The sequence below is a fragment of the Cetorhinus maximus genome, unplaced genomic scaffold (genome assembly GCF_964194155.1).
Source record: "Cetorhinus maximus unplaced genomic scaffold, sCetMax3.hap1.1 HAP1_SCAFFOLD_203, whole genome shotgun sequence".
In the NCBI taxonomy this organism is placed as follows: domain Eukaryota; kingdom Metazoa; phylum Chordata; class Chondrichthyes; order Lamniformes; family Cetorhinidae; genus Cetorhinus; species Cetorhinus maximus.
In genome coordinates, this window is record NW_027596180.1 from 669062 (window position 1) to 694115 (window position 25054).

The following is a 25054-nucleotide window of genomic DNA, read 5'->3' on the forward strand; positions in this document are numbered from 1 at the left end:
CTTTCCTTATCTCTCTCTCTCTCTCTATCTCTCCCCTCTCTCTGTCTCTCCCCCTCGCTCTCTCTCTCTCTCTTTCTCTCTCTCTGTCTCCCTATCTCTCCCCTCTCTCTGTCTCTCTCTCTCTCTGTCTCTCTCTCTCCCCCTCTCTCTCTCTCTCTCTGTCTCTCTCTCTCCCCCCCTCTCTCTCTCTCTGTCTCTCTCCCTCTCTCTCTCTGTCTCCCTCTCTCTCTCTGTCTCTCTCTCTCCCCCCCTCTCTCTCTCTCTCTGTCTCTCTCTCTCCCTCTCTCTGTCTCTCTCTCTCTCCCTCTCTCTCTGTCTCTCTCTCTCTGTCTCTCTCTCTCCCTCTGTCTCCCTCTCTCTCTCTGTCTCTCTCTCTCTCTCTGTCTCTCTCTGTCTCTCTCTCTCCCTCTCTCTCTGTCTCGCTCTCTTTCTCTCTCTCTGTCTCTCTCTCCCTATCTCTCCCTCCCTCTCTCTGTCTCTCTCCCTCTCTCCCTATCTCTCCCCCCTCTCTGTCTCTCTCTCCCTCTTTCTCCCCCTCTCTCTGTCTCTCTCTCCTTCTCCCTATCACTCCCTCTCTCGCCCTCTGTCTCTCTCCCTCTCTCTCTCTCTGTCTCTCTCTCCCTCTCTCTCTGTCTCTCTCTCCCTATCTCTCCCCCCCCTCTCTCTGTCTCTCCCCCTCTCTCTGTCTCTCTCTCTCTCTCACCCTCTCTCTCTCTCTGTCTCTCTCTCTCTCTCTGTCTCTCTCTCCTTCTCTCTCCCCCCTATCCCTCTCCCTCCCTATCCCTCCCTCTCTCCCTATCCCTCCCTCTCTCCCTATCCCTCCCCTCTCTGTATAACTCGCTCCCGATCCCCCTGGCCCCCCTGCACGGGATCCACTCCGCGTTTTGCTGCTTCCCCCTCCGGAAGAGTCTCTCGCCTCTCGCTCCTACTTGGAGCCACCGGGGTGAAGCCGGCGGTGGGTGGCCGAGCGCAGGGAGAAGGGACCGGACCGGAGCGGAGCGGAGCGGGGTCCAGCGGCTGAACCCGGGGTCAGTGCGGTGGCCGGAGCGGGTACCGCGGGCGGGGAGGGGCGCCTGAGCAGGGAATTCCCCGGAGCCCCCTCCCTCTTCCCGCCTCTGGTCTTGGGAAGTTCAGAACAAAAGAAATCTCCCAACTTTGGACCAGTTTTTATTGTTCGAAACGTTGGCAAAACTTTTCCTCTTCCCCCCCACTCCCCGGGCTTTGTTCTCCGCAGTCTCTGGGGCTCTGGGGACTCCAACCACGGTCAACTTGTGACCAGATGAATTTGAACCTCTATTTTCTGAGAAATATCTGTTTTTTCGAACCTGAATGTTGTTCTTGGCACTCTGCCTCCCCTCTCTTCCCTCCCTGGCAGGAGCTGGGGGGTTCCTAGTCCCCGCTCCAGACAGGACAGCACAACAAGAAATATCCTGGTGCTGAGTCCCACACAGCCCAGGGACAAGACCTGCACTTTGGGACACTGTTAGAGGGAGCTTTACTCTGTCTCTAACCCCCATGCTGTACCTGTCCTGGGAGTGTTTGATGTGGACAGTGTAGAGGGAGCTTTACTCTGTATCTAACCCTGTGCTGTACCTGTCCTGGGAGTGTCTGATGGGGACAGTGTAGAGGGAGCTTTACTCTGTATCTAACCCCGTGCTGTACCTGTCCTGGGAGTGTTTGATGGGGACAGTGTAGAGGGAGCTTTACTCTGTATCTAACCCCGTGCTGTACCTGTCCTGGGAGTGTTTGATGGGGACAGTGTAGAGGGAGCTTTACTCTGTATCTAACCCCATGCTGTACCTGCCCTGGGAGTGTTTGATGGGGACAGTGTAGATGGAGCTTTACTCTGTATCTAACCCTGTGCTGTACCTGTCCTGGGAGTGTCTGATGGGGACAGTGTAGAGGGAGCTTTACTCTGTATCTAACCCCGTGCTGTACCTGTCCTGTGAGTGTTTGATGGGGACAGTGTAGATGGAGCTTTACTCTGTATCTAACCCCATGCTGTACCTGTCCTGTGAGTGTTTGATGGGGACAGTGTAGATAGAGCTTTACTCTGTGTCTAACCCCGTGCTGTACCTGTCCTGGGAGTGTTTGATGGGGACAGTGTGAGGGAGCTTTACTCTGTATCTAACCCTGTGCTGTCCCTGTCCTGCGAGTGTTTGATGGGAACATTGTAGAGGGAGCTTTACTCTGTATCTAACCCCGTGCTGTACCTGCCCTGGGAGTGTCTGATGGGGACAGTGTAGAGGGAGCTTTACTCTGTATCTAACCCCGTGCTGTACCTGTCCTGGGAGTGTTTGATGGGGACGGTGTAGAGGGAGCTTTACTCTGTATCTAACCCCGTGCTGTACCTGCCCTGGGAGTGTTTGATGGGGACAGTGTAGAGGGAGCTTTACTCTGTATCTAACCCCGTGCTGTACCTGTCCTGGGAGTGTTTGATGGGGACAGTGTAGAAGGAGCTTTACTCTGTATCTAACCCCGTGCTGTACCTGTCCTGGGAGTGTCTGATGGGGACAGTGTAGAGGGAGCTTTACTCCGTATCTTACCCTGTGCTGTACCTGTCCTGCGAGTGTTTGATGGGGACAGTGTAGAGGGAGATTTTCACTGTATCAAACCCCGTCCTGTACCTGTCCTGGGAGAGTTTGATGGGGTTTGATTGTGTTTTGTTTTCTGTATCTATCCCTTCCCCCGCTGACCATGTTCAGACTGTGCGCCTGTTGTCAATATTTTTGTCATGTGCAGACAGTGAGGTTTTGCTCTCTGCCCATTTGGCCTGGTGACAGAACTGGTCCCATTCACAGTGAGCAGATTGAACAACACCTCTCTGCTCACACAATCAGCTCACTGTGTTCACAGCACTTTCAGTCTAGTGTCTAAAACACACACACCAATACAGAGCCCTACACACACGCACACACACACCAATACACAGCCCCACACACACACACACACACACACACCAATACAGAGCCCTACACACACACACACACACCAATACAGAGCCCTACACACACACACACACACACACACACACCAATAAAGAGCCCAAACACACACACACCAATACAGAGCCCTACACACACACACACACACCAATACAGAGCCCTACACACACACACACACACACACACCAATACAGAGCCCTACACACACACACACACACACACCAATACAGAGCCCTACACACACACACACACACACACACACCAATACAGAGCCCTACACACACACACACACCAATACAGAGCCCTACACACACACACACACACACCAATACAGAGCCCTACACACACACACACACACCAATACAGAGCCCTACACACACACACACACCAATACAGAGCCCTACACACACACACACCAATACAGAGCCCTAGACACACACACACACACACACCAATACAGAGCCCTACACACACACACACACACACCAATACAGAGCCCTACACACACACACACACACACACACCAATACAGAGCCCTACACACACACACACACACACACACACACACCAATACAGAGCCCTACACACACACACACACACACACACACCAATACAGAGCCCTACACACACACACACACACACACCAATACAGAGCCCTACATACACACACACACACACACAAACCAATACAGAGCCCTACACACACACACACCAATACAGAGCCCTACACACACACACACACACACACCAATACAGAGCCCTACACACACACACACACGCACACCAATACAGAGCCCTACACACACACACACACACCAATACACAGCCCTACACACACACACACACACACACCAATACAGAGCCCCACACACACACACACCAATACAGAGCCCCACACACACATACCAATACAGAGCCCTACACACACACACACACACACACACACCAATACAGAGCCCTACACACACACACACACACACCAATACAGAGCCCTACACACACACACACACACACACCAATACAGAGCCCTACACACACACACACACACACACACACCAATACAGAGCCCTACACACACACACACACACACACACCAATACACAGCCCTACACACGCACACACACACACACCAATACAGAGCCCTACACACACACACACACACACACACCAATACAGAGCCCCACACACACACACACCAATACAGAGCCCTACACACACACACACACACACACACACACCAATACAGAGCCCTACACACACACACACACACCAATACAGAGCCCTACACACGCACACACACACACACACCAATACAGAGCCCTACACACACACACACACACACCAATACAGAGCCCTACACACACACACACACACACACACCAATACAGAGCCCTACACACACACACACACACACACACACACACCAATACAGAGCCCTACACACACACACACACACCAATACACAGCCCTACACACACACACACACACACACACACACACCAATACAGAGCCCCACACACACACACACCAATACAGAGCCCCACACACACACACACCAATACAGAGCCCTACACACACACACACACACCAATACAGAGCCCTACACACACACACACACACCAATACAGAGCCCTACACACACACACACACACACCAATACAGAGCCCTACACACACACACACACACACACACACCAATACAGAGCCCTACACACACACACACACACCAATACACAGCCCTACACACACACACACACACACACACCAATACAGAGCCCTACACACACACACACACCAATACAGAGCCCCACACACACACACACCAATACAGAGCCCTACACACACACACACACACACACACACCAATACAGAGCCCTACACACACACACACACACCAATACAGAGCCCTACACACGCACACACACACACACACACCAATACAGAGCCCTACACACACACACACACCAATACAGAGCCCTACACACACACACACACGCACACACCAATACAGGGCCCAAACACACACACACACACACACACACCAATACAGAGCCCTACACACACACACACACACCAATACAGAGCCCTACACACACACACACACACACACACCAATACAGAGCCCTACACACACACACACACACACACACCAATACAGAGCCCTACACACACACACACACACCAATACAGAGCCCTACACACACACACACACACACACACACACCAATACAGAGCCCTACACACACACACACACACACCAATACAGAGCCCTACACACACACACACACACACACCAATACAGAGCCCTACACACACACACACACACACACCAATACAGAGCCCTACATACACACACACACACCAATACAGAGCCCTACACACACACACACACACACACACCCCAATACAGAGCCCTACACACACACACACACACACACACCAATACAGAGCCCTACACACACACACACACACCAATACACAGCCCTACACACACACACACACACACACCAATACAGAGCCCCACACACACACACACCAATACACAGCCCCACACACACACACACCAATACAGAGCCCTACACACACACACACACACCCCAATACAGAGCCCTACACACACACACACACACCAATACAGATCCCTACACACACACACACACACACACCAATACAGAGCCCCACACACATACACACCAATACAGAGCCCTACACACACACACACACACACACCAATACAGAGCCCTACACACACACACACACACACACACACACCAATACAGAGCCCTACACACACACACACACACACACACACCAATACAGAGCCCTACACACACACACCAATACAGAGCCCTACACACACACACATACACACACACCAATACAGAGCCCTACACACACACACATACACACACACCAATGCAGAGCCCCACACACACACACACCAATACACAGCCCTACACACACACACATACACACACACCAATACAGAGCCCTACACACACACACACACACACACCAATACAGAGCCCTACACACACACACACACACCAATACAGAGCCCTACACACACACACATACATACACACCAATGCAGAGCCCCACACACACACACACCAATACAGAGCCCTACACACACACACATACACACACACCAATACAGAGCCCTACACACACACACACACACACACACCAATACAGAGCCCTACACACACACACCAATACAGAGCCCTACACACACACACATACACACACACCAATACACAGCCCTACACACACACACACACACACACCAATACAGAGCCCTACACACACACACACACACACACACCAATACAGAGCCCTACACACACACACACACACACACACACACCAATACAGAGCCCTACACACACACACACACACACACACACCAATACAGAGCCCTACACACACACACACACACACCCCCCAATACAGAGCCCTACACACACACACACACACACACCAATACAGAGCCCTACACACACACACACCAATACACAGCCCTACACACACACACACACACACACCAATACAGAGCCCCACACACACACACACCAATACACAGCCCCACACACACACACACCAATACAGAGCCCTACACACACACACACACACACCAATACAGAGCCCTACACACACACACACACACCAATACAGATCCCTACACACACACACACACACACACCAATACAGAGCCCCACACACACACACACCAATACAGAGCCCTACACACACACACACACACCAATACAAAGCCCTACACACACACACACACACACACACACACACCAATACAGAGCCCTACACACACACACCAATACAGAGCCCTACACACACACACATACACACACACCAATGCAGAGCCCCACACACACACACACCAATACAGAGCCCTACACACACACACATACACACACACCAATACAGAGCCCTACACACACACACACACACACACCAATACAGAGCCCTACACACACACACACACACCAATACAGAGCCCTACACACACACACATACACACACACCAATGCAGAGCCCCACACACACACACCAATACAGAGCCCTACACACACACACATACACACACACCAATACAGAGCCCTACACACACACACACACACACACACACCAATACAGAGCCCTACACACACACACCAATACAGAGCCCTACACACACACACACAGACTGATACGCAGCCCCACACACATAGCGATACGCAAACGCACACACGCTCTGTGACTCTCAGCGATGTGGTCGGCTCTTAACTGCCCCTCTCTGAAATGGCCGAGCTCAGTTCAAGGGGTAGTTAGGGATGGGCGTCAACAGCAGGAGCCTCGCCGCACGGAATGAATAAAGGAAAAATAAATCGCTTTCAAAAGGGGGGAATTGGGTAAAGAGTCGGTGAGGAAATATTTTGCAGGGGGAAGGTGGGAGAAATTGGGTTGAAGGGGGAACTGACTGGGTAGCTCTAAGCTGGCCCAAACACAACGGGCCGAATGGTCTCCCTCGTGTGTACTTTACGATTCGACATGGGGAACGCACAGGGACCCTCACTGTGGGTCAAGGTCTGACCCGGGAGGGGGAAGGGGGGTGGTGTCTGTGTAGACAGGAGCTCCTCGGTCCCTGTGCCTACGCCAGTGTCCCTCGAGAAGGTGGTGGGTGAGCCGCCTTCTTGAGCCGCTGCAGTCCCCTGTGGTGTAGGTACACCCACCGTGCTGTTAGGGAGGGAATTCCCAGGATTTTGACCCGGCGACAGTGAAGGGACGGCCGATATATTTCCAAGTGAGTGTGGCTCGGAGGGGAACTTCCGGGTGGTGGTGTTCCCCGTGCGTCTGCTGCCCTCATCCTGGACGGTGTCGAGCGTCTCGAGTGTCATGGGAGCCGCACTCATCCAGGCAAGTGGGGGGAGTATCCCATCGCACTCCTGACTTGTGCCTTGTCGATGGTGGACAGGCTTTGGGGGGGAGTCAGGAGGTGAGTGACTCTCCGCAGGATTCCCAGCCTCTGACCTGCTCTTGTAGCCAGAGTATTTATATGGCTGGTCCGGTTCAGTTTCTGGTCAATGGTAACCCCCAGGATGTTGATAGTGGGGGGATTCAGCGATGGTAATGCCCATTGAATGTCAAGGGGTGATGGTTAGAATCTCTCTTGTTGGGGATGGTCATTGCCTGGCACTTGTGTGGCATGAATGTTACTTGCCACTTGTCAGCCCAAGCCTGGATATTGTCCAGGTCCTGCTGCATTTGGACATGGACTGCTTCAGTATCTGAGGAGTCGCGAATGGTGCTGAACATTGTGCAATTGTCAGCTACTAATGAGGCTGTTGTTTTTCCCTCGCTCTCTCTCTCGCTCTCTCTCTCGCTCTCTCTCTCTCTCTCACTCTCTCTCTCTCGCTCTCTCTCTCGCTCTCTCTCTCGCTCTCTCTCTCGCTCTCTCTCTCGCTCTCTCTCGCTCTCCCTCTCGCTCTCTCACTCTCTCGCTCTCTCGCTCTCTCTCTCGCTCTCTCGCTCTCGCTCGCTCTCTCGCTCGCGCTCTCTCTCGCGCTCTCTCTCGCGCTCCCTCTCGCGCTCCCTCTCGCGCTCTCTCTCGCTCTCTCTCGCTCGCTCGCTCGCTCGCTCTCTCTCGCTCGCTCTCTCTCTCGCTCGCTCTCTCTCTCGCTCGCTCTCTCTCTCGCTCGCACTCTCTCTCGCTCGCACTCTCTCTCGCGCTCTCTCTCGCGCTCTCTCTCGCGCTCTCTCTCGTGCTCTCTCTCGCGCTCTCTCTCGCGCTCTCTCTTGCGCTCCCTCTCGCGCTCTCTCTCACTCTCTCTCTCTCGCTCGCTCTCTCGCTCGCGCTCTCTCTCGCGCTCTCTCTCGCGCTCTCTCTTGGTCACTCTCTCACTCTCTCACTCTCTCGGTCACTCTCTCTCTCTCTCTCCCTCTCCCTCCCTCTCTCTCTCCCTCTCTCTCGCTCTCGCTTTCGTTCTCGCTCTCTCTCTCCCTCTTTTGCTCTCTCGCTCTCGCTCTCGCTCTCGCTCTCACTCTCGCTCTCACTCTCACTCTCACTCTCACTCTCTCTCTCTCCCCAGTGTCGCCCCCTGTCTGCCAAGAGGCCCAGGAATGGCTCGGCTGACGCTGCTCCCACTGCTCATGAGCGGCCTCGTCTCCTCCGCTGTTGGCTGCAACAAGGCTCTGTGTGCCAGTGATGTCAGCAAGTGCCTGTTACAGGTATGGGCGTGGCTTCTCTCGCTCCCCCCCCCCCAGGGTTCCGGCAGGACCTCTCGCTTCGGCGGACGCTGTGCAATGGTCTTTCATGGGACATGGGGGCGTCGCTGGCGAGGCCCCGGCATTTGTTGCCCCACCCCCCCACCCATCCCCCCCACTACCCTTAATTGTCTCCTTGAACTGAGTGGGGCTCGCTCGGACATTGCAGAGGGGGGAAAGTTAAGAATCAACTGCATCGCTGTGTGGTGGGGGTGGTGGGGGTGGAGGGGGGGCTTGGAGTCACATGTAGGCCAGACCAGGCCGGGTAAGGATGGAAGATTCCCCCTTCCCTAAAGGGGGACATGATTGAACCAGATGGGGTTTTTCAGAAAATCAATGCTGGTTGTCACATGACTGAAACTGGCTTCATAATTCCAGATATTATTAAATGAATTTAAATTCCACCGGCTGCCGTTGGTGGGATTTGAACCCGTGTACCCCCCCCGCCCCCCCCCCAAGTTCGTCCAGCTGGGTGGGACTGCACTCACCCGGCTCCATTCTTATCTATAAGACCATGAGACGTAGGAGCAGAAGTAGGCCATTCGGCCCATCGAACCTGCTCTGCCGTTCAGTGAGATCGTGTCTGATCTGATAATCCTCAACTCCACTTTCCTGCCCTTTCTCCATAACCCTTGATTCCCTCACTGATTAAAAATCTGTCTATCTCAGCCCTGAATATATTTAATGACCCAGCCTCTACAGCCTCTGTGGTAAAGAATTCCACAGATTCACTACCCTCTGAGAGAAGAAATTCCTCCTCATCTCTGTTTTAAATGGGCGACCCCTTACTCTGAGATTATGCCCTCTGGTCCTAGACTCTCCCACAAGGGGAAACAACCTCTCAGCATCTACCCTGTCAAGCCCCCTCAGAATCTTATATGTTTCAATAAGGTCGCCTCTCATTCTTCTAAACTCCAATGAGTCCAGGCCCAACCGACTCAACCTCTCCTCATAAGAAATTCCCTCCACCCCCGGGTTCAACCCAGTGAACCTTCTCTGGGCTGCCTCCAATGCCAGTATATCTTTCCTTAGATAAGGGGACCAAAAACTGTCCTCAGTATTCTAGGTGTGGTCTAACTGGTGCCTTGTATAATTTTTGCAAGACTTCCCTATTTTTATACTCCATTCCCACTGAAATAAAGGCCAACGTTCCATTTGCCTCCCTTATTACCTGCTGAACTTGTATGGTAGCCTTTTTGGGATTCATGCACGAGGACCCCCAGATCCCTCTGTGCTGCAGCTTTCTGCAGCCTTTCTCCATTTCAATAATATTCAGCTCCTCTATTCTTCCTGTCAAAGTGCATAGCCTCACACTTTCCCACATTATATTCCATCTGCCACGTTTTTGCCCACTCACCTAACCTGTCTATATCCCTCTGTAGACTCCTTGTGTCATCCTCACCACTTGCCTTCCCATCTATTTTTGTATCATCCGCAGATTTGGTGATAATACATTCACTTCCCTCATCCAAGACATTAACCTCACCCATCTCACCGCAGCCAGAGAATCACTTGCGGCGGCTTCTCTCCCTGCTCCTGCTCTGTTACCTCTGGTGTTCCCCAGGGATCGATCCCTGTTTTCCCCCCCCCACCCCCCACCCCACTCCTCCTTCTCACCTACACTCTGCCCCTTGGCGACATGGTCCGACAGCGCAGCGTTAGATTCTACGTAGACACTGACGACACCCATCTCCACCTCACCACCCCCCCCTTTCTCTCGACTCCTCCGCTGTTGCTAAATTATCAGGCGTCCTTATCCGACCTCCAGAACTGGGAGACAGAAGTTTGTTTTTGTCGAGGATTAAAGGGCCACCTAATCGAGGAGTTTTAAGATGATTAAAGGATTCAGTAGGCAGAGAGGGAGGGAGAGAGAGAGAGAGAGAGGGAGAGCGAGAGAGAGAGAGGGGGCGAGAGAGAGAGAGGGGGCGAGAGAGAGAGAGGGGGCTAGAGAGAGAGAGAGGGGGCGAGAGAGAGAGAGGGGGCGAGAGAGAGAGAGGGGGCGAGAGAGAGAAAGGGGGCGAGAGAGAGAGAGGGGGCTAGAGAGAGAGGGGGCTAGAGAGAGAGGGGGCTAGAGAGAGAGGGGGCGAGAGAGAGAGGGGGCGAGAGAGAGAGGAGGCAGACAGAGAGATGGAGGCAGACAGAGAGACGGAGGCAGACAGAGAGACGGAGGCAGACAGAGAGACGGAGGCAGACAGAGAGTGAGAGGCAGACAGAGAGACGGAGGCAGACAGAGAGACGGAGGCAGACAGAGAGAGATAGAGACAGAGAGACAGAGAGTGAGGGGCAGACAGAGAGAGATAGAGACAGAGAGACAGAGAGTGAGAGACAGAGAGTGAGAGGCAGACAGAGAGAGAGAGACAGAGAGAAAGAGAGACAGAGACAGAGAGAGAGACAGAGAGAGAGAGAGACAGAGAGAGAGAGAGACAGAGAGAGAGAGAGAGAGACAGAGAGAGAGAGAGAGAGACAGAGAGAGAGAGAGAGACAGAGAGAGAGAGAGAGAGTGTGAGAGGCAGACAGAGAAAGAGAGAGAGTGTGAGAGGCAGACAGAGAGAGAGAGAGAGTGTGAGAGGCAGACAGAGAGAGAGAGAGTGTGAGAGGCAGACAGAGAGAGACAGAGACAGAGAGAGAGTGTGAGAGGCAGACAGAGAGAGAGAGAGTGTGAGAGGCAGACAGAGAGAGAGAGTGTGAGAGGCAGACAGAGAGAGACAGAGACAGAGAGAGAGAGAGAGTGTGAGAGGCAGACAGAGACAGAGAGTGTGAGAGGCAGACAGAGAGAGAGAGTATGAGAGGCAGACAGAGAGAGAGAGAGTGTGAGAGGCAGACAGAGAGAGACAGAGACAGAGAGAGAGAGAGAGAGAGAAAGTGTTTCCTCTGGTTGGGGAGAGTCCAGGACAAGCGGACAGAACATTAAAATCAGAGCCAGGGGCTGTTCAAGGGGTGATGTCAGGAAGCATTTTCTCACACACACGGGAATGGAAATCTGGAACTCTCTCCCCGCCACCGCAACCCCCTCCCCGTCCAACCCCCACCAAAGCACTGCGGAGGTTGAGAGTTTCAGTGAAAAAGGTCAGAGCTGAGAGCGCTAGATTTTTGACAGGGTGGGGTGTGAGGGGCGATGCAGCCAAACTAGAGGAGTGGGCGGAAGAGGCAGATCAGCTGGAACCCGATTGAGCAGTGGGACAGGCTCGAGGGCTGAATGGCCTCCTCCTGTTCCTGTGTAACAGACTCGAGAGGGGCTGAATGGCCTCCTCCTGTTCCTGTGTAACAGGCTCAAGGGGGGCTGAATGGCCTCCTCCTGTTCCTGTGTAACAGGTTCAAGGGGGGGTGCTGAATGGCCTCCTCCTGTTCCTGTGTAACAGGTTCGAGGGGGGGGGGCTGAATGGCCTCCTCCTGTTCCTGTGTAACAGGCTCAAGAGGGGCTGAATGGCCTCCTCCTGTTCCTGTGTAACAGGCTCAAGAGGGGCTGAATGGCCTCCTCCTGTTCCTGTGTAACAGGCTCAAGAGGGGCTGAATGGCTTCCTCCTGTTCCTGTGTAACAGGCTCAAGAGGGGCTGAATGGCCTCCTCCTGTTCCTGTGTAACAGGCTCGAGGGGCTGAATGGCCTCCTCCTGTCCCTGTGTAACAGGCTCAAGGGGGGCTGAATGGCCTCCTCCTGTTCCTGTGTAACAGGCTCAAGAGGGGCTGAATGGCCTCCTCCTGTTCCTGTGTAACAGGCTCAAGAGGGGCTGAATGGCCTCCTCCTGTTCCTGTGTAACAGACTCGAGAGGGGCTGAATGGCCTCCTCCTGTTCCTGTGTAACAGGCTCAAGGGGGGCTGAATGGCCTCCTCCTGTTCCTGTGTAACAGGCTCAAGAGGGGCTGAATGGCCTCCTCCTGTTCCTGTGTAACAGGCTCAAGAGGGGCTGAATGGCCTCCTCCTGTTCCTGTGTAACAGGCTCAAGAGGGGCTGAATGGCCTCCTCCTGTTCCTGTGTAACAGGCTCGAGGGGGGGGGCTGAATGGCCTCCTCCTGTCCCTGGGTAACAAAAGGCCAATTCCTGCCTTGGAATCGAGGTGCCCTGTCTCACCTACTCTACGTCAGGATGTTTCGTTGGGCGTGAAGAGTGGGGTCGATGCGGAGGGACGTCCTCCATCTGCGGGCACTCGCTCTTCATTCCTCATTCGGCCTTCCCCCCTCCCTCCCCCCCAACTATCCCCCACCTTCACCCCGTCCTCCGTCAGGCAGCCCTGCCTGTGACACCTCAGCTCTGTGCTACCCCCTCAATTCCACCATCGTTGAGTCCTCTCCCTCGCCTCCATCCTCCTCCTCCACCTAAGATGATAAACAGTAGGAGCAGGAGTGGGCCATTCGGCCCCTCAAGCCTGCTTCCCCCCCCCCATTCGATAAGATCGTGGCTGATCCGATTGTGGCCTCGACTCCACTTTCCTGCCTGTCCTCCCTCCCTCCCCTCATAACCCTCGACCCCCTCGTCGATCGAAACTCTGTCTAACTCGGCCTCGGATATATTCAGTGACCCGGCCTCCGCCGCTCTCTGTGGGGTGGGGGAGAGAATCCCACAGACTGACCCCCCCCCGCTCTGAGAGAAGAAATTCCTCCTCGTCTCCCTCTTCAATGGGAGACCCTCCCCGCCTTATTTATAAACTGTGCCCCCCCCCTCGTTCTAGATTCATCCCCACCCCATGAGGGGGGGAAACATCCTCTCAGCATCCACCCTGTCAAACCCCCTCTCCCCCCCTCCCCCCCTCAGGATCTTATCTGTCTCAATAAGATCCCCTCTCGTTCTTCTAAACTCCAATGGGTACCGGCCCCAACCTGCTCAACCTTTCCCCATAAGACAAACCCCCCCCTTCATCCCGGGAATCGGCCGAGTGAACCTTCTCTGAACGGCTCCCAGCGCAAGTACGTCCCTCCTTAAGTACTTCGGCCAGAACTCTGCGCAGTACTTCGGCTGCAGACTCGCCAACGCCCCGTCCGGTTGTAGCAAGACTTCCCGACTTTCCCACAGACGTCCTGTCGGCCAATTCCAACAATTGTGTAAAAGCGAAAACGCTGCGGATGCTGGAAACCCGAAACGAAAACAGGAAAATGCTGGGAAAGCTCAGCGGGGTCTGACAGAGTTAACGCCCGTAAGACTCTTGTCCAGAGGCTGACGCGGGTCCCTACGACTCCCCTCTTCAGTCATCGGAACGGTCCCGCGCCCCAGAACAGGAACGAGGCGGCAAAGCAAACTCGCGGAGACTCTCCCGGCTCCTCCCCGGACACCCAGAGCCCGACTGGCTTACGTTCCCCTCCCACCCACCTCCCACCTCCCACCCACCCAGCTGCGGCTGCTTCCCTCGCCCTATCCCCAGCCGCGCTCACTAACCCACCTACCGGCACCAGTCCCCGCGGCCGCACACCGTTCAGCGTTCAGGCTGCCCTCCCCTTCGTTTGCCCCCACCCCCTCCTATCCCCCGGCGTTCAGAGCGGGGTACGCGAGGGGTGGGGGGAGGGGGCTGCTGGTGGATCTGGTGAGCGACCCCCCGGACAGGAGGGTTGAGTGTGTGTACGCGCATGTCTGAGCCCCGCCGTCCCTACCGTCAACTTAAAAAGTTTGATTTTCTCGCCGAAATAGCCGATCGTGTATGTTTCCCCCCCACCCACCCCCCAACAACCCCTGCAAAGCGAAATAAACTTCAACCAGGCTTCCGTGTGCAGTTTTGGTCTCCTTATCTGAGGAAGGATGTACTTGCTATAGAGGGAGTGCAGCGAAGGTTTACCCGACTGATTCCTGGGATGGCGGGACTGACATATGAGGAGAGATTGAGTCGATTAGGATTATATTCGCTGGAGTTCAGAAGAACGTGGAGGGATCTCATAGAAACCTATAAAATTCTAACAGGACGAGACAGGGTAGATGCAGGAAGGATATTCCCGATGGTGGGGGAGTCCAGAACCAGGGGTCACAGTCTGAGGATATGTGGTAGCCCATTTAGGACTGAGATGAGGAGAAATTTCTTCACCCGGAGAGCGGTGAGCCTGTGGAATTCGTTACCACAGAAAGTAGTTGAGACCAAAACATTGTATGTTTTCAAGAAGGAGTTAGATGTGGCTCTTGGGGGGGTGAAAGGGATCAAAGGGAGATGGGGAGAGAGCGGGAAAGGGGCTATTGAGTTGGGTGATCAGCCACGATCGTGATGAATGGGGAGCAGGCTCGAAGGGCCGAATGGCCTTACTCCTGGCTCCTGGTTTCTATGCGGCCTTCAGTAAACTCAGGGCGGCTGTTGATGATAAAAGGAGACTCCCTTTTTAACACCGTGCGAGTGCCGCCTACCGGGCGATGGTAATCGGGAAGCATTAAAACCGTCTTTGTCTCTCCCGGAAGAATTCCCCCCAGCGCGGGGGTATTTTCACTGGACTGGTCATCCAGAAACCCCCGGGTAACGTTCCGGTTTTGAACATCAATCACTTCAATGGGTGCGGAGGTGGGGGGAGAGAAGGAAACCAAATGGGCAAAGGTGGGAAATGGCGAGGGAGAGAGGGGGGGTGGGTAGGGGGGGGAGAGCTAAGTTGCGAACCTGCTTGTTTTGAAGGGTTTCTTGTTGGGGTGGGGTGGGGGGGAACCAAGCTGAGGGAGGAAGGCTGGTCCTGGGGTATTTAGTAACACAACTCACTTCGCCCGATTTCTCCTCCGTCCTGTCGGCCCCGCTCGGTCCGGCGTTTATAACCCCGGCGTGGGTTCGGGCCCCGCCCCGCCACGCCAGACCCAGACGGTGGGGGGTTCGATTTCGGTGGGAGCCCGCAATGAGCGGGCGGCGGCCGTCGAAACTATTGTCGACGGGTCGTTAAAAAAACCCCCGCGCGTGTCCTTCAAGCCTGGCCTGCACGTGACTCCAGACCCACAGCGATGCGGTGGGCCCTTACATGCCCCTTCTGAACGAGGGGCAGTTAGGGATGGGCAATAAATGCTGGGCCCGGCCAGCAGCGCCCACATACTGTGAACCAATTTTTTAAAAGTCTCACACACACTCTGACCCACACACACACACACACACAGACACTCTGACACAGACACTCTGACACACACACTCTCACTGACACACACACACTCTGACACACACACACACTCTGACACACACACTCTGACACACACACCCTGACACACACACTCTGACACACACACACACACACACTCTGACACACACACACACTCTGACACACACACACTCAGACACACACACACTCAGACACACACACACTCTGACACACACGCACACTCTGACACACTCGCACACTCTGACACACTCGCACACACTGACACACACACTCTCACTGACACACGCACACTCTGACACACACACACACACACACTCTGACACACACGCACACTCTGACACACACGCACACTCTCACTGACACACACACATACTCTGACACACACCCTCTGACACACACACTGACACACACACACTCTGACACATACTGATACACACACTTTGACACGCACACGCACACACTCTGACACGCACACGCACACACTCTGACACACATACACTCTGACACACACACACTCTGGCACACACACACACTGATACATACTGATACACACACTTTGACACACACACACACTCTGACACACACACACTCTGACACACACACACTCTCTGACACACACACACTCTGACCCACACACACTCTGACCCACACACACACACACACACACACAGACACTCTGACACACACACTCTGATACACACACTCTCACTGACACACACACACTCTGACACACACACACGCACACACTGACACACACACACTCAGACACACACTCAGACACACGCACACTGACACATACTGATACACACACTCTGACACACACACTCTGACACACACACACTCTGACACACACACACTCTGACACACACACACTCTGACACACACACTCTGACACACACACACACACTGACACACACACACTCTGACACACACACACTCTGACACACACACACTCTGACACACACACACTCAGACACACGCACACTGACACATACTGATACACACATTCTGACACGCACACGCACACACTCTGACATGCACACGCACACACTCTGACACGCACACGCACACACTCTGACACACACACACTCTGACACACTGACACATACTGACACACACACACTGACACATACTGATACACACACTCTGACCCACACGCACTCTGACCCACACGCACTCTGACCCACACGCACTCTGACACACACACACTCTGACACACACACATACACAAACTCTGACACACACACTCTCTCTGACACACACAAACTCTGACACACACCACAAACTTTGACACACACAAACTCTGACACACACACTCTGACACACACACTCTGACACACACACTCTGACACACACACTCTGACACACACACGCACATTCTGACACACACACACTCTGACACACACACACTCTGACACACACACACTCTGACACACACACACTCTGACACACACACACTCTGACACACACTATGACACACGCGCACACATTATGACACACGCGCACACACTGACACGCGCGCACACACTGACACGCGCGCGCACACTGACACGCGCGCACACAAACTCTGACACGCGCGCACACACACTCTGACACGCGCACACACACACTCTGACACACACACACACTCTGACACACACACACACACTCTGACACACACACACACACTCTGACACACACACACTCTGACACACACACCCACACCCAAATTCTGACACACACACTCTCTGACACACACTCACACTCTCTGACACACACCCACACTCTCTGACACACACCCACACTCTCTGACACACACACACTCTCACACACACACACACACACACACTCTGACACACACTCTGACACACACACACAAACTCTGACACACACACATTGACACACGCACATTCTGACACACGCACACACTGACCACACGCGCACACACTGACACACGTGCACACACTGACACACGTGCACACACTGACACACGCGCACACCGACACACGCGCACACACTTGCACACGCGCACACACAGACACACGCGCACACACAGACACACGCGCGCACACCGACACGCGCGCACACCGACACACCGCGCACACACCGACACACGCGCACACACCGACACGCGCGCACACACTGACACGCGCGCACACACCGACACACGCGCACACACTGACACGCGCGCACACTGACACACATTCTCTCACACAGACACACACACTGACAAACAAAGGACAAACAGTTGGAGTCTCTGTGCAGAGCTGGGCTTTGGAGGATGGGCATTATAAAATAAAGGATAAAGTCCGCAGGGTCTCACCGCCCTGGAGTCCCCTCGTGTGAAGACGGGCCACTGGTCCCAGTGGAGGGCCTGGAAGTTCCCACCAACTGGTCCCGGCTTTGCAGGTCCGAATGCAGACCGGAAACACTGGGGTGAGGCTTCTCTGGCTGCAGGTGGACAGCCGCGCACAGTTTGAGGCAGGGTAGAGAGAGAGACCGAGAGCGAGAGAGCCAGTTAGGGCAGCCTCCCTCAGCTTGGTCCCCCAACAAGATCGACTCCCTTCAAAACAAGCTGGTTCACAACTTGAGTCTTCTTTTTGTTCTCTCCCTTGTGATTTCCAGCGAGCTTCCGACCTTGGCCTGTTCGGTCGTCTTTCCCCCCCTCCTCCCCCCCACTCCCCCAATCAGTTAAAGCGATTTGACGTTCGAAACCGGCGACCAGATCTTCCTCGAGAGCCGAAAATGTCGGGTGACCTCTTGGAGGAGGCCTCAGCCTTACGGATAATGCCAAGCCCTTCAGTTTCGCGGTAGAAAGCTCCAAGCCTTGAGAGGCCGGGGGTCCCCGATGGGTGCCTCGGGTGCGTTTTAAAACCCCTTCCTCTTGTTGTGCCAGGAGCTGTGCCAGTGCCAGCCTGTGGGATCGGACTGCCCCTGCTGCAGGGAGTGTATGCTCTGCCTTGGCGTCCTGTGGGACCAATGCTGTGGATGTATCGGTAAGTGGCTCCCCTCATCCGGACCCCCCCACCCCCAACCCCCGGTCTGACAATCGCCTTCGCACCCACCCTCTCCGGACCACCACACCCCTCACTTCCAAACCCGCGACCTCTACTATATTAAACAGCCTGACCATCGCTGGATCACGCCCTCTCCCTCCAAACCATCAACATCCTAGGGGTTACCATTGACCAGAAACTGAACTGGACCAGCCATATAAATACTGCGGCTACAAGAGCAGGTCGGAGGCTGGGAATCCTGCAGAGAGTCACTCACCTCCTGACTCCCCCGCCCAAAGCCTGTCCACCATCTACAAGGCACAAGTCAGGAGTGTGATGGGATACTCCCCCCACTTGCCTGGGTGAGTGCGGCTCCCACAACACTCGAGAAGCTCGACATCGTCCAGGACAAAGCAGCCCCCGCTCGATCAGCACCCCATCCACAAAACATTCACTCCCTCCACCACCGACGCACAGCGGCAGCAGTGTGTGTACCATCTACAGGATGCACTGCAGCAACTCACCCAGGCTCCTTCGACAGCGCCGCCCAAACCCACGACCTCTACCGTCTAGAAGGACGAGAGCAGCAGACGCACGGGGAACACCACCACCCGGAAGTTCCCCTCCGAGCCACACTCACCATCCCGACTTGGGAATATATCGGCCGTTCCTTCACTGTCGCCGGGTCAAAATCCTGGGGAGCTCCCTCCCCTAACAGCACGGTGGGTGTATCTACACCGCAGGGGACTGCAGCGGCTCAAGATGGCAGCTCACCCACCGCCACCTTCTCAAGGGGGCAATTAGGGGGATGGGGCAATAAACGCTGAGCCCGGCCCAGCGAGGCCCACTTGAAGAACAAGTTTTGTACCCGCTCCTTACCCCATTCCGAGCTGAGTTTGCCTCAACCCTCATCCCATTATCCCTTCCTCGTCTCGTATCCCAGCTCCACGCACAGATTCCCATTCCCCAGCCCCTATCCCACTCCCGTCTCTATCTCTCCCTCCGGTTAGGGTGGGTTGGTGTGTATCCCTGTGTGGATGGGGAGGAGAGGGTGGAGGGAGGATTTGAGGTAGCCACAACGCTGACTCTTTCCCCCCACTCCCCCTCTCCCCAGGCCTGTGCAGCGAGAGGAGCCGGGGGCAGAGTAAGCCATCCTCCCGAAGCTCCCTGGAGGATCTGCCGCTCCCCATCCCCTCTCTGTTCCGAGCGCTGAGCACCGTGTGGGAGAACGACCAGCCCATGGACTGGACAATCGTCAGCATCAACGTGGAGGAGGAGCTCAGGCAGCGACACCACCCGCACCACCTGGTGCTAGGACCCAGCAGAGGTAACTCCTCCCTCTCCCTCCCTCCCTCCCTCGCTCTCCCTCCCTCCCTCCCTCCCTCGTCCTCCCTCCCTCCCTCCCTCGCTCGCCTTCCCTCCCTCGCTCTCCCTCCCTCGCTCTCCCTCCCCTCCCTCGCTCTCCCTCCCTCCCTTCCTCGCTCTCCCTCCCTCGCCCTCCCTCCCTCGCTCTCCCTCCCTCCCTCGCTCTCCCTCCCTCCCGCCCTCGCTCTCCCTCCCTCGCTCGCCCTCCCTCGCTCGCCCTCGCTCTCCCTCCCTCGCTCGCTCGCCCTCCCTCCCTCGCCCTCCCTCCCTCGCTCGCCCTCCTTCCCTCGCTCGCCCTCCCTCCCTCTTCCTCCCTCCCTCTTCCTCCCTCTCTCTACCTCCCTTTCTCTACCTCCCTTTCTCTACCTCCCTCTCTCTCCCTCCCTCGCTCTCCCTCCCTCGCTCTCCCTCCCTCGCCCTCCCTCCCTCGCTCTCCCTCCCTCACTCTCCTTCCCTCGCTCGCCCTCCCTCCCTCGCCCTCCCTCCCTCGCTCGCCCTCCTTCCCTCGCTCGCCCTCCCTCCCTCTTCCTCCCTCCCTCTTCCTCCCTCTCTCTACCTCCCTTTCTCTACCTCCCTCTCTCTCCCTCCCTCGCTCTCCCTCCCTCGCTCTCCCTCCCTCGCCCTCCCTCCCTCGCTCTCCCTCCCTCGCTCTCCTTCCCTCGCTCGCCCTCCCTCGCTCTCCCTCCCTCGCTCGCTCGCCCTCCCTCCCTCGCTCGCCCTCCCTCCCTCGCTCGCCCTCCCTCCCTCGCTCGCCCTCCCTCCCTCACTCTCCCTCCCTCCCTCCCTCTCCCTCCCTCCCTCCCTCCCTCTCCCTCCCTCCCTCTCCCTCCCTCCCTCCCTCTTCCTCCCTCCCTCTTCCTCCCTCTCTCTACCTCCCTTTCTCTACCTCCCTTTCTCTACCTCCCTCTCTCTACCTCCCTCTCTCTACCTCCCTCGCTCTCCCTCCCTCGCTCTCCCTCCCTCGCTCTCCCTCCCTCGCTCTCCCTCCCTCGCTCTCCCTCCCTCGCTCTCCCTCCCTCGCTCTCCCTCCCTCGCTCTCCCTCCCTCGCTCTCCCTCCCTCGCTCTCCCTCCCCCCCGCTCTTCCTCGCTCTCCCTCCCCCGCTCTCCCTCCCTCGCTCTCCCTCCCTCCCTCACTCTCCGTCCCTCACCCTCTTGCACCCTCGCTCTCCCTCCCTCACTCTCCGTCCCTCACCCTCTTGCACCCTTGCTCTCCCTCCCTCCCTCACTCTCCATCCCTCATCCTCTTGCACCCTCGCTCTTCCTTCCTTCCTCGTTCTCCATCCCTCACCCTCGCTCTCCCTTCCTCCCTTGCTCTCCATCCCTCACTCGCTCTCCCTCCCTCGCTCTCCATCCCTCACTTGCGCTCCCTCCTGCACCCTCACTCTCCCTCCCTCTCTCACTCCCCCACCCTCGCTCTCCCTCACTCCCTCCCTCCCGCGCTCGCTCTCCCTTCCTCCCTCGCTCTCCCTCCCTCACTTTCCCTCCTGCACCCTCGCTCTCCCTTCCTCCCTCGCTCTCTGTCCCTCACTTGCTCTCTCTCCTGCACCCTCACTCTCCCTCCCTCATTCTCCTTCCCTCACTCCCTCCCTCACGCCTCGGTCTCCCACCCTCACTTTTCCTCCCTCCCTCTCCCTCCTGCACCTCGCTCTCCCTTCCTCCCTCACTCTCCCTCCCTATCTCGATCTCCCTTCCTCTCTCTCCCTCCCTCCCGCGCTCTCCCTCCCTCCCTCTCCCTCCCTCCCGCGCTCTCCCTCCCTCCCGCGCTCTCCCTCCCTCCCTCCCTCGCTCTCCCTCCCTCGCTCTCCCTCCCTCGCTCTCCCTCCCTCGCTCTCCCTCCCTCGCTCTCCCTCCCTCGCTCTCCCTCCCTCGCTCTCCCTCCCTCGCTCTCCCTCCCTCGCTCTCCCTCCCTCGCTCTCCCTCCCTCGCTCTCCCTCCCTCGCTCTCCCTCCCTCGCTCTCCCTCCCTCGCTCTCCCTCCCTCGCTCTCCCTCCCTCGCTCTCCCTCCCTCGCTCTCCCTCCCTCCCTCGCTCTCCCTCCCTCCCGCGCTCGCCCTCCCTCCCGCGCTCGCCCTCCCTCACTCTCCCTCCTGCACCCTCGGTCTTCCTCCCTCTCTCACTCCCCTGCCCTCACTCTCACTCCCGCCCCTCCCTCCCTCCCTCTCTCACTCTCCCGCCCTCACTTTCCCACCCTTGCCCTCCCTCGCCCCTGCCCCCACTCTCCCTCACTCTCCTTCGCCCGCCCTCTCCCTCTCCTCCCATTCCTTTGCCCTCATCTATCTCCAGTACCTTCACTCTCCTTGCATCTGCTTCCTCCTCCCTGCACCCTCCGCCACCCTCACCTCCAGCCCCCTACCCTCCACTCTCATCCCCTCCATCCTCCCCCTGGCGAAGTGATCAGCAGCCTTGCAATCGGAATGGGCAGTGGGGTTGGAGGGAGAATTGGCCAGCGGGTAAGGGAAGGGGGAGGAAATCGGACTGTGGCGACACACTTGTCACGACTCACAGGGGATAGTGCGCTGAAATATCAAGTCCCACTGTTCCCTGAGCCGTGACAAATGGGAATAAGTTTGATCAAACCACCAGATTCCCCCAATTCTACCCAACTGTTTAAATTAGGTTAACAGAATACGAGCACCAGGTTTCTAAACTTAGGAAGTAATTAACTGCTTATTGAACAAACTGTTGTTAACCAGTGACTAAAGAAAGAAAAATGAACTGTTCATTTCAAACACTATGACTTAAACTCTGTCCCCTTCTTAAATCCCTATATACACACACGGGCACACAGGACAGGAATGCGCATAGGATACACTCACGACACACACTCACACAAGACGCACACGCACACAAGACGCACACGCACACAAGACGCACACTCACACAAGACGCACACTCACACAAGACGCACACGCACACAAGACGCACACGCACACGAGACGCACATGCACACGAGACGCACACACACACTAGACGCACACGCACACGAGACGCACACGAGACGCACACACACACGAGACGCACACTCACACGAGACGCACAAGCACACAAGATGCACACGAGACGCACACTCACACTCACACGAGACGCACACTCACAAAAGACGCACACTCACACAAGACGCACACTCTCACAAGACGCACACGCACACAAGACGCACACGCACACAAGACGCACACGCACACAAGACGCACACGCACACAAGACGCACACGCACACAAGACGTGCACTCACTCACACACGCGCACTCACTCACACACGCACACTCACACAAGACGCACACTCACACAAGACGCACACTCACACAAGACGCACATGCACACAAGACGCGCACTCACTCATATACGCACACTCACACAAGACGCACACTCACACAAGACGCACACACACACGACACACAAGACACACAAAAACATGGATTTCAAGAGTGGGATAAAACAGTTGAATAGCACCAATTCCGGAGTACAGGATTCGATGGGTTGATTTTGATTGATGTCTTCCAAATTCCTTTTAGTTCTTTGTTGATGACACGAGGTGGTCTCCCAACACTTTCAGTCTTTAGTTCACTAGTTGAGCACTTACCTTTCAATGTCTCTAACAGTGATTTTCCCCTTTGCCCCTTGGCAGGGGTTTTCAGAGAGTGAGCGAGGTTATAGAGATATAAGGAGAAAAAGCCAGCTAGCTTATTCTCATGGAATTACTGGAATCTTCCACACACACAGGAGAAAGAGCTTTTAGGACTTGCTCCTTTCAGGCTAGGAGCTATTCCACTGCACTGCTTCTCACACAAAAACCTGGTCAATTAAAAGCCAATTAAAATGCTGTCGTCAGGCATCTCCCTTGGTCCAGGACTCCTTTACAGCACCAATCCTGTCTTTCATGGCACACTCTGTTCCAGGACATTGTGCATATCTGTCATCCTGTTCCAGTAGACATATCTTTCAACCTGCAGCCATTGTAGTTTTAAATCCGCAGCCCAACAGAAAATAAAAAGGCATGTCCTTGACACTTTGTTTTGATCAGGAGCAGTAAATGGTGGGGGGTGGGGGGTGGGGGTGGGGGTGGGGGGGTCCTGATGTTCGGGTGTTGAGTGTTGCCGGTGGGGTGAGGGGGCAGGGGGGGTGCGGGAATGACGGTGCTGATGGGGTGGGAGTGGGGGTGAGTCACCGAGTGCCACTCGCCAACCACGCCGGTTAGCCGTTGATCTCTCTCTCTCTTTCAGACTTGGCCACCGGACCCGGCCCCGGAGCGAACGCGACGGCTGCCTGCACCGTTGTCTACTTCAATGCCTGCATGTCCATCAACCGGTGCCGGCACTCCTGCGAGTCGATGGGGGCCACCAAGTACCGCTGGTTCCACAACGCCTGCTGCGAGTGCGTGGGCCCCGACTGCCGGGGCTACGGCAGCAAGGAGGTCGGCTGTGCCCGTTGCAACACCTGAGGCCGGGTGGGGGTGGGGTGGGAACGCGGTGTCTA

General features: G+C 55.7%; 1 protein-coding gene across 1 annotated transcript; it reads left to right on the top strand.

The window, feature by feature from the left end:
• Positions 1-917: 917 nt before the first annotated feature.
• LOC144673023 (twisted gastrulation protein homolog 1-like) lies at positions 918-25054 on the top strand. Its single transcript, XM_078535022.1, has 5 exons — positions 918-1028; positions 9034-9172; positions 19118-19217; positions 20332-20544; positions 24802-25054. Exons 2-5 carry the CDS (start codon positions 9065-9067, stop codon positions 25017-25019), a joined length of 639 nt encoding a protein of 212 aa, XP_078391148.1. The 5' UTR covers positions 918-1028; positions 9034-9064; the 3' UTR covers positions 25020-25054.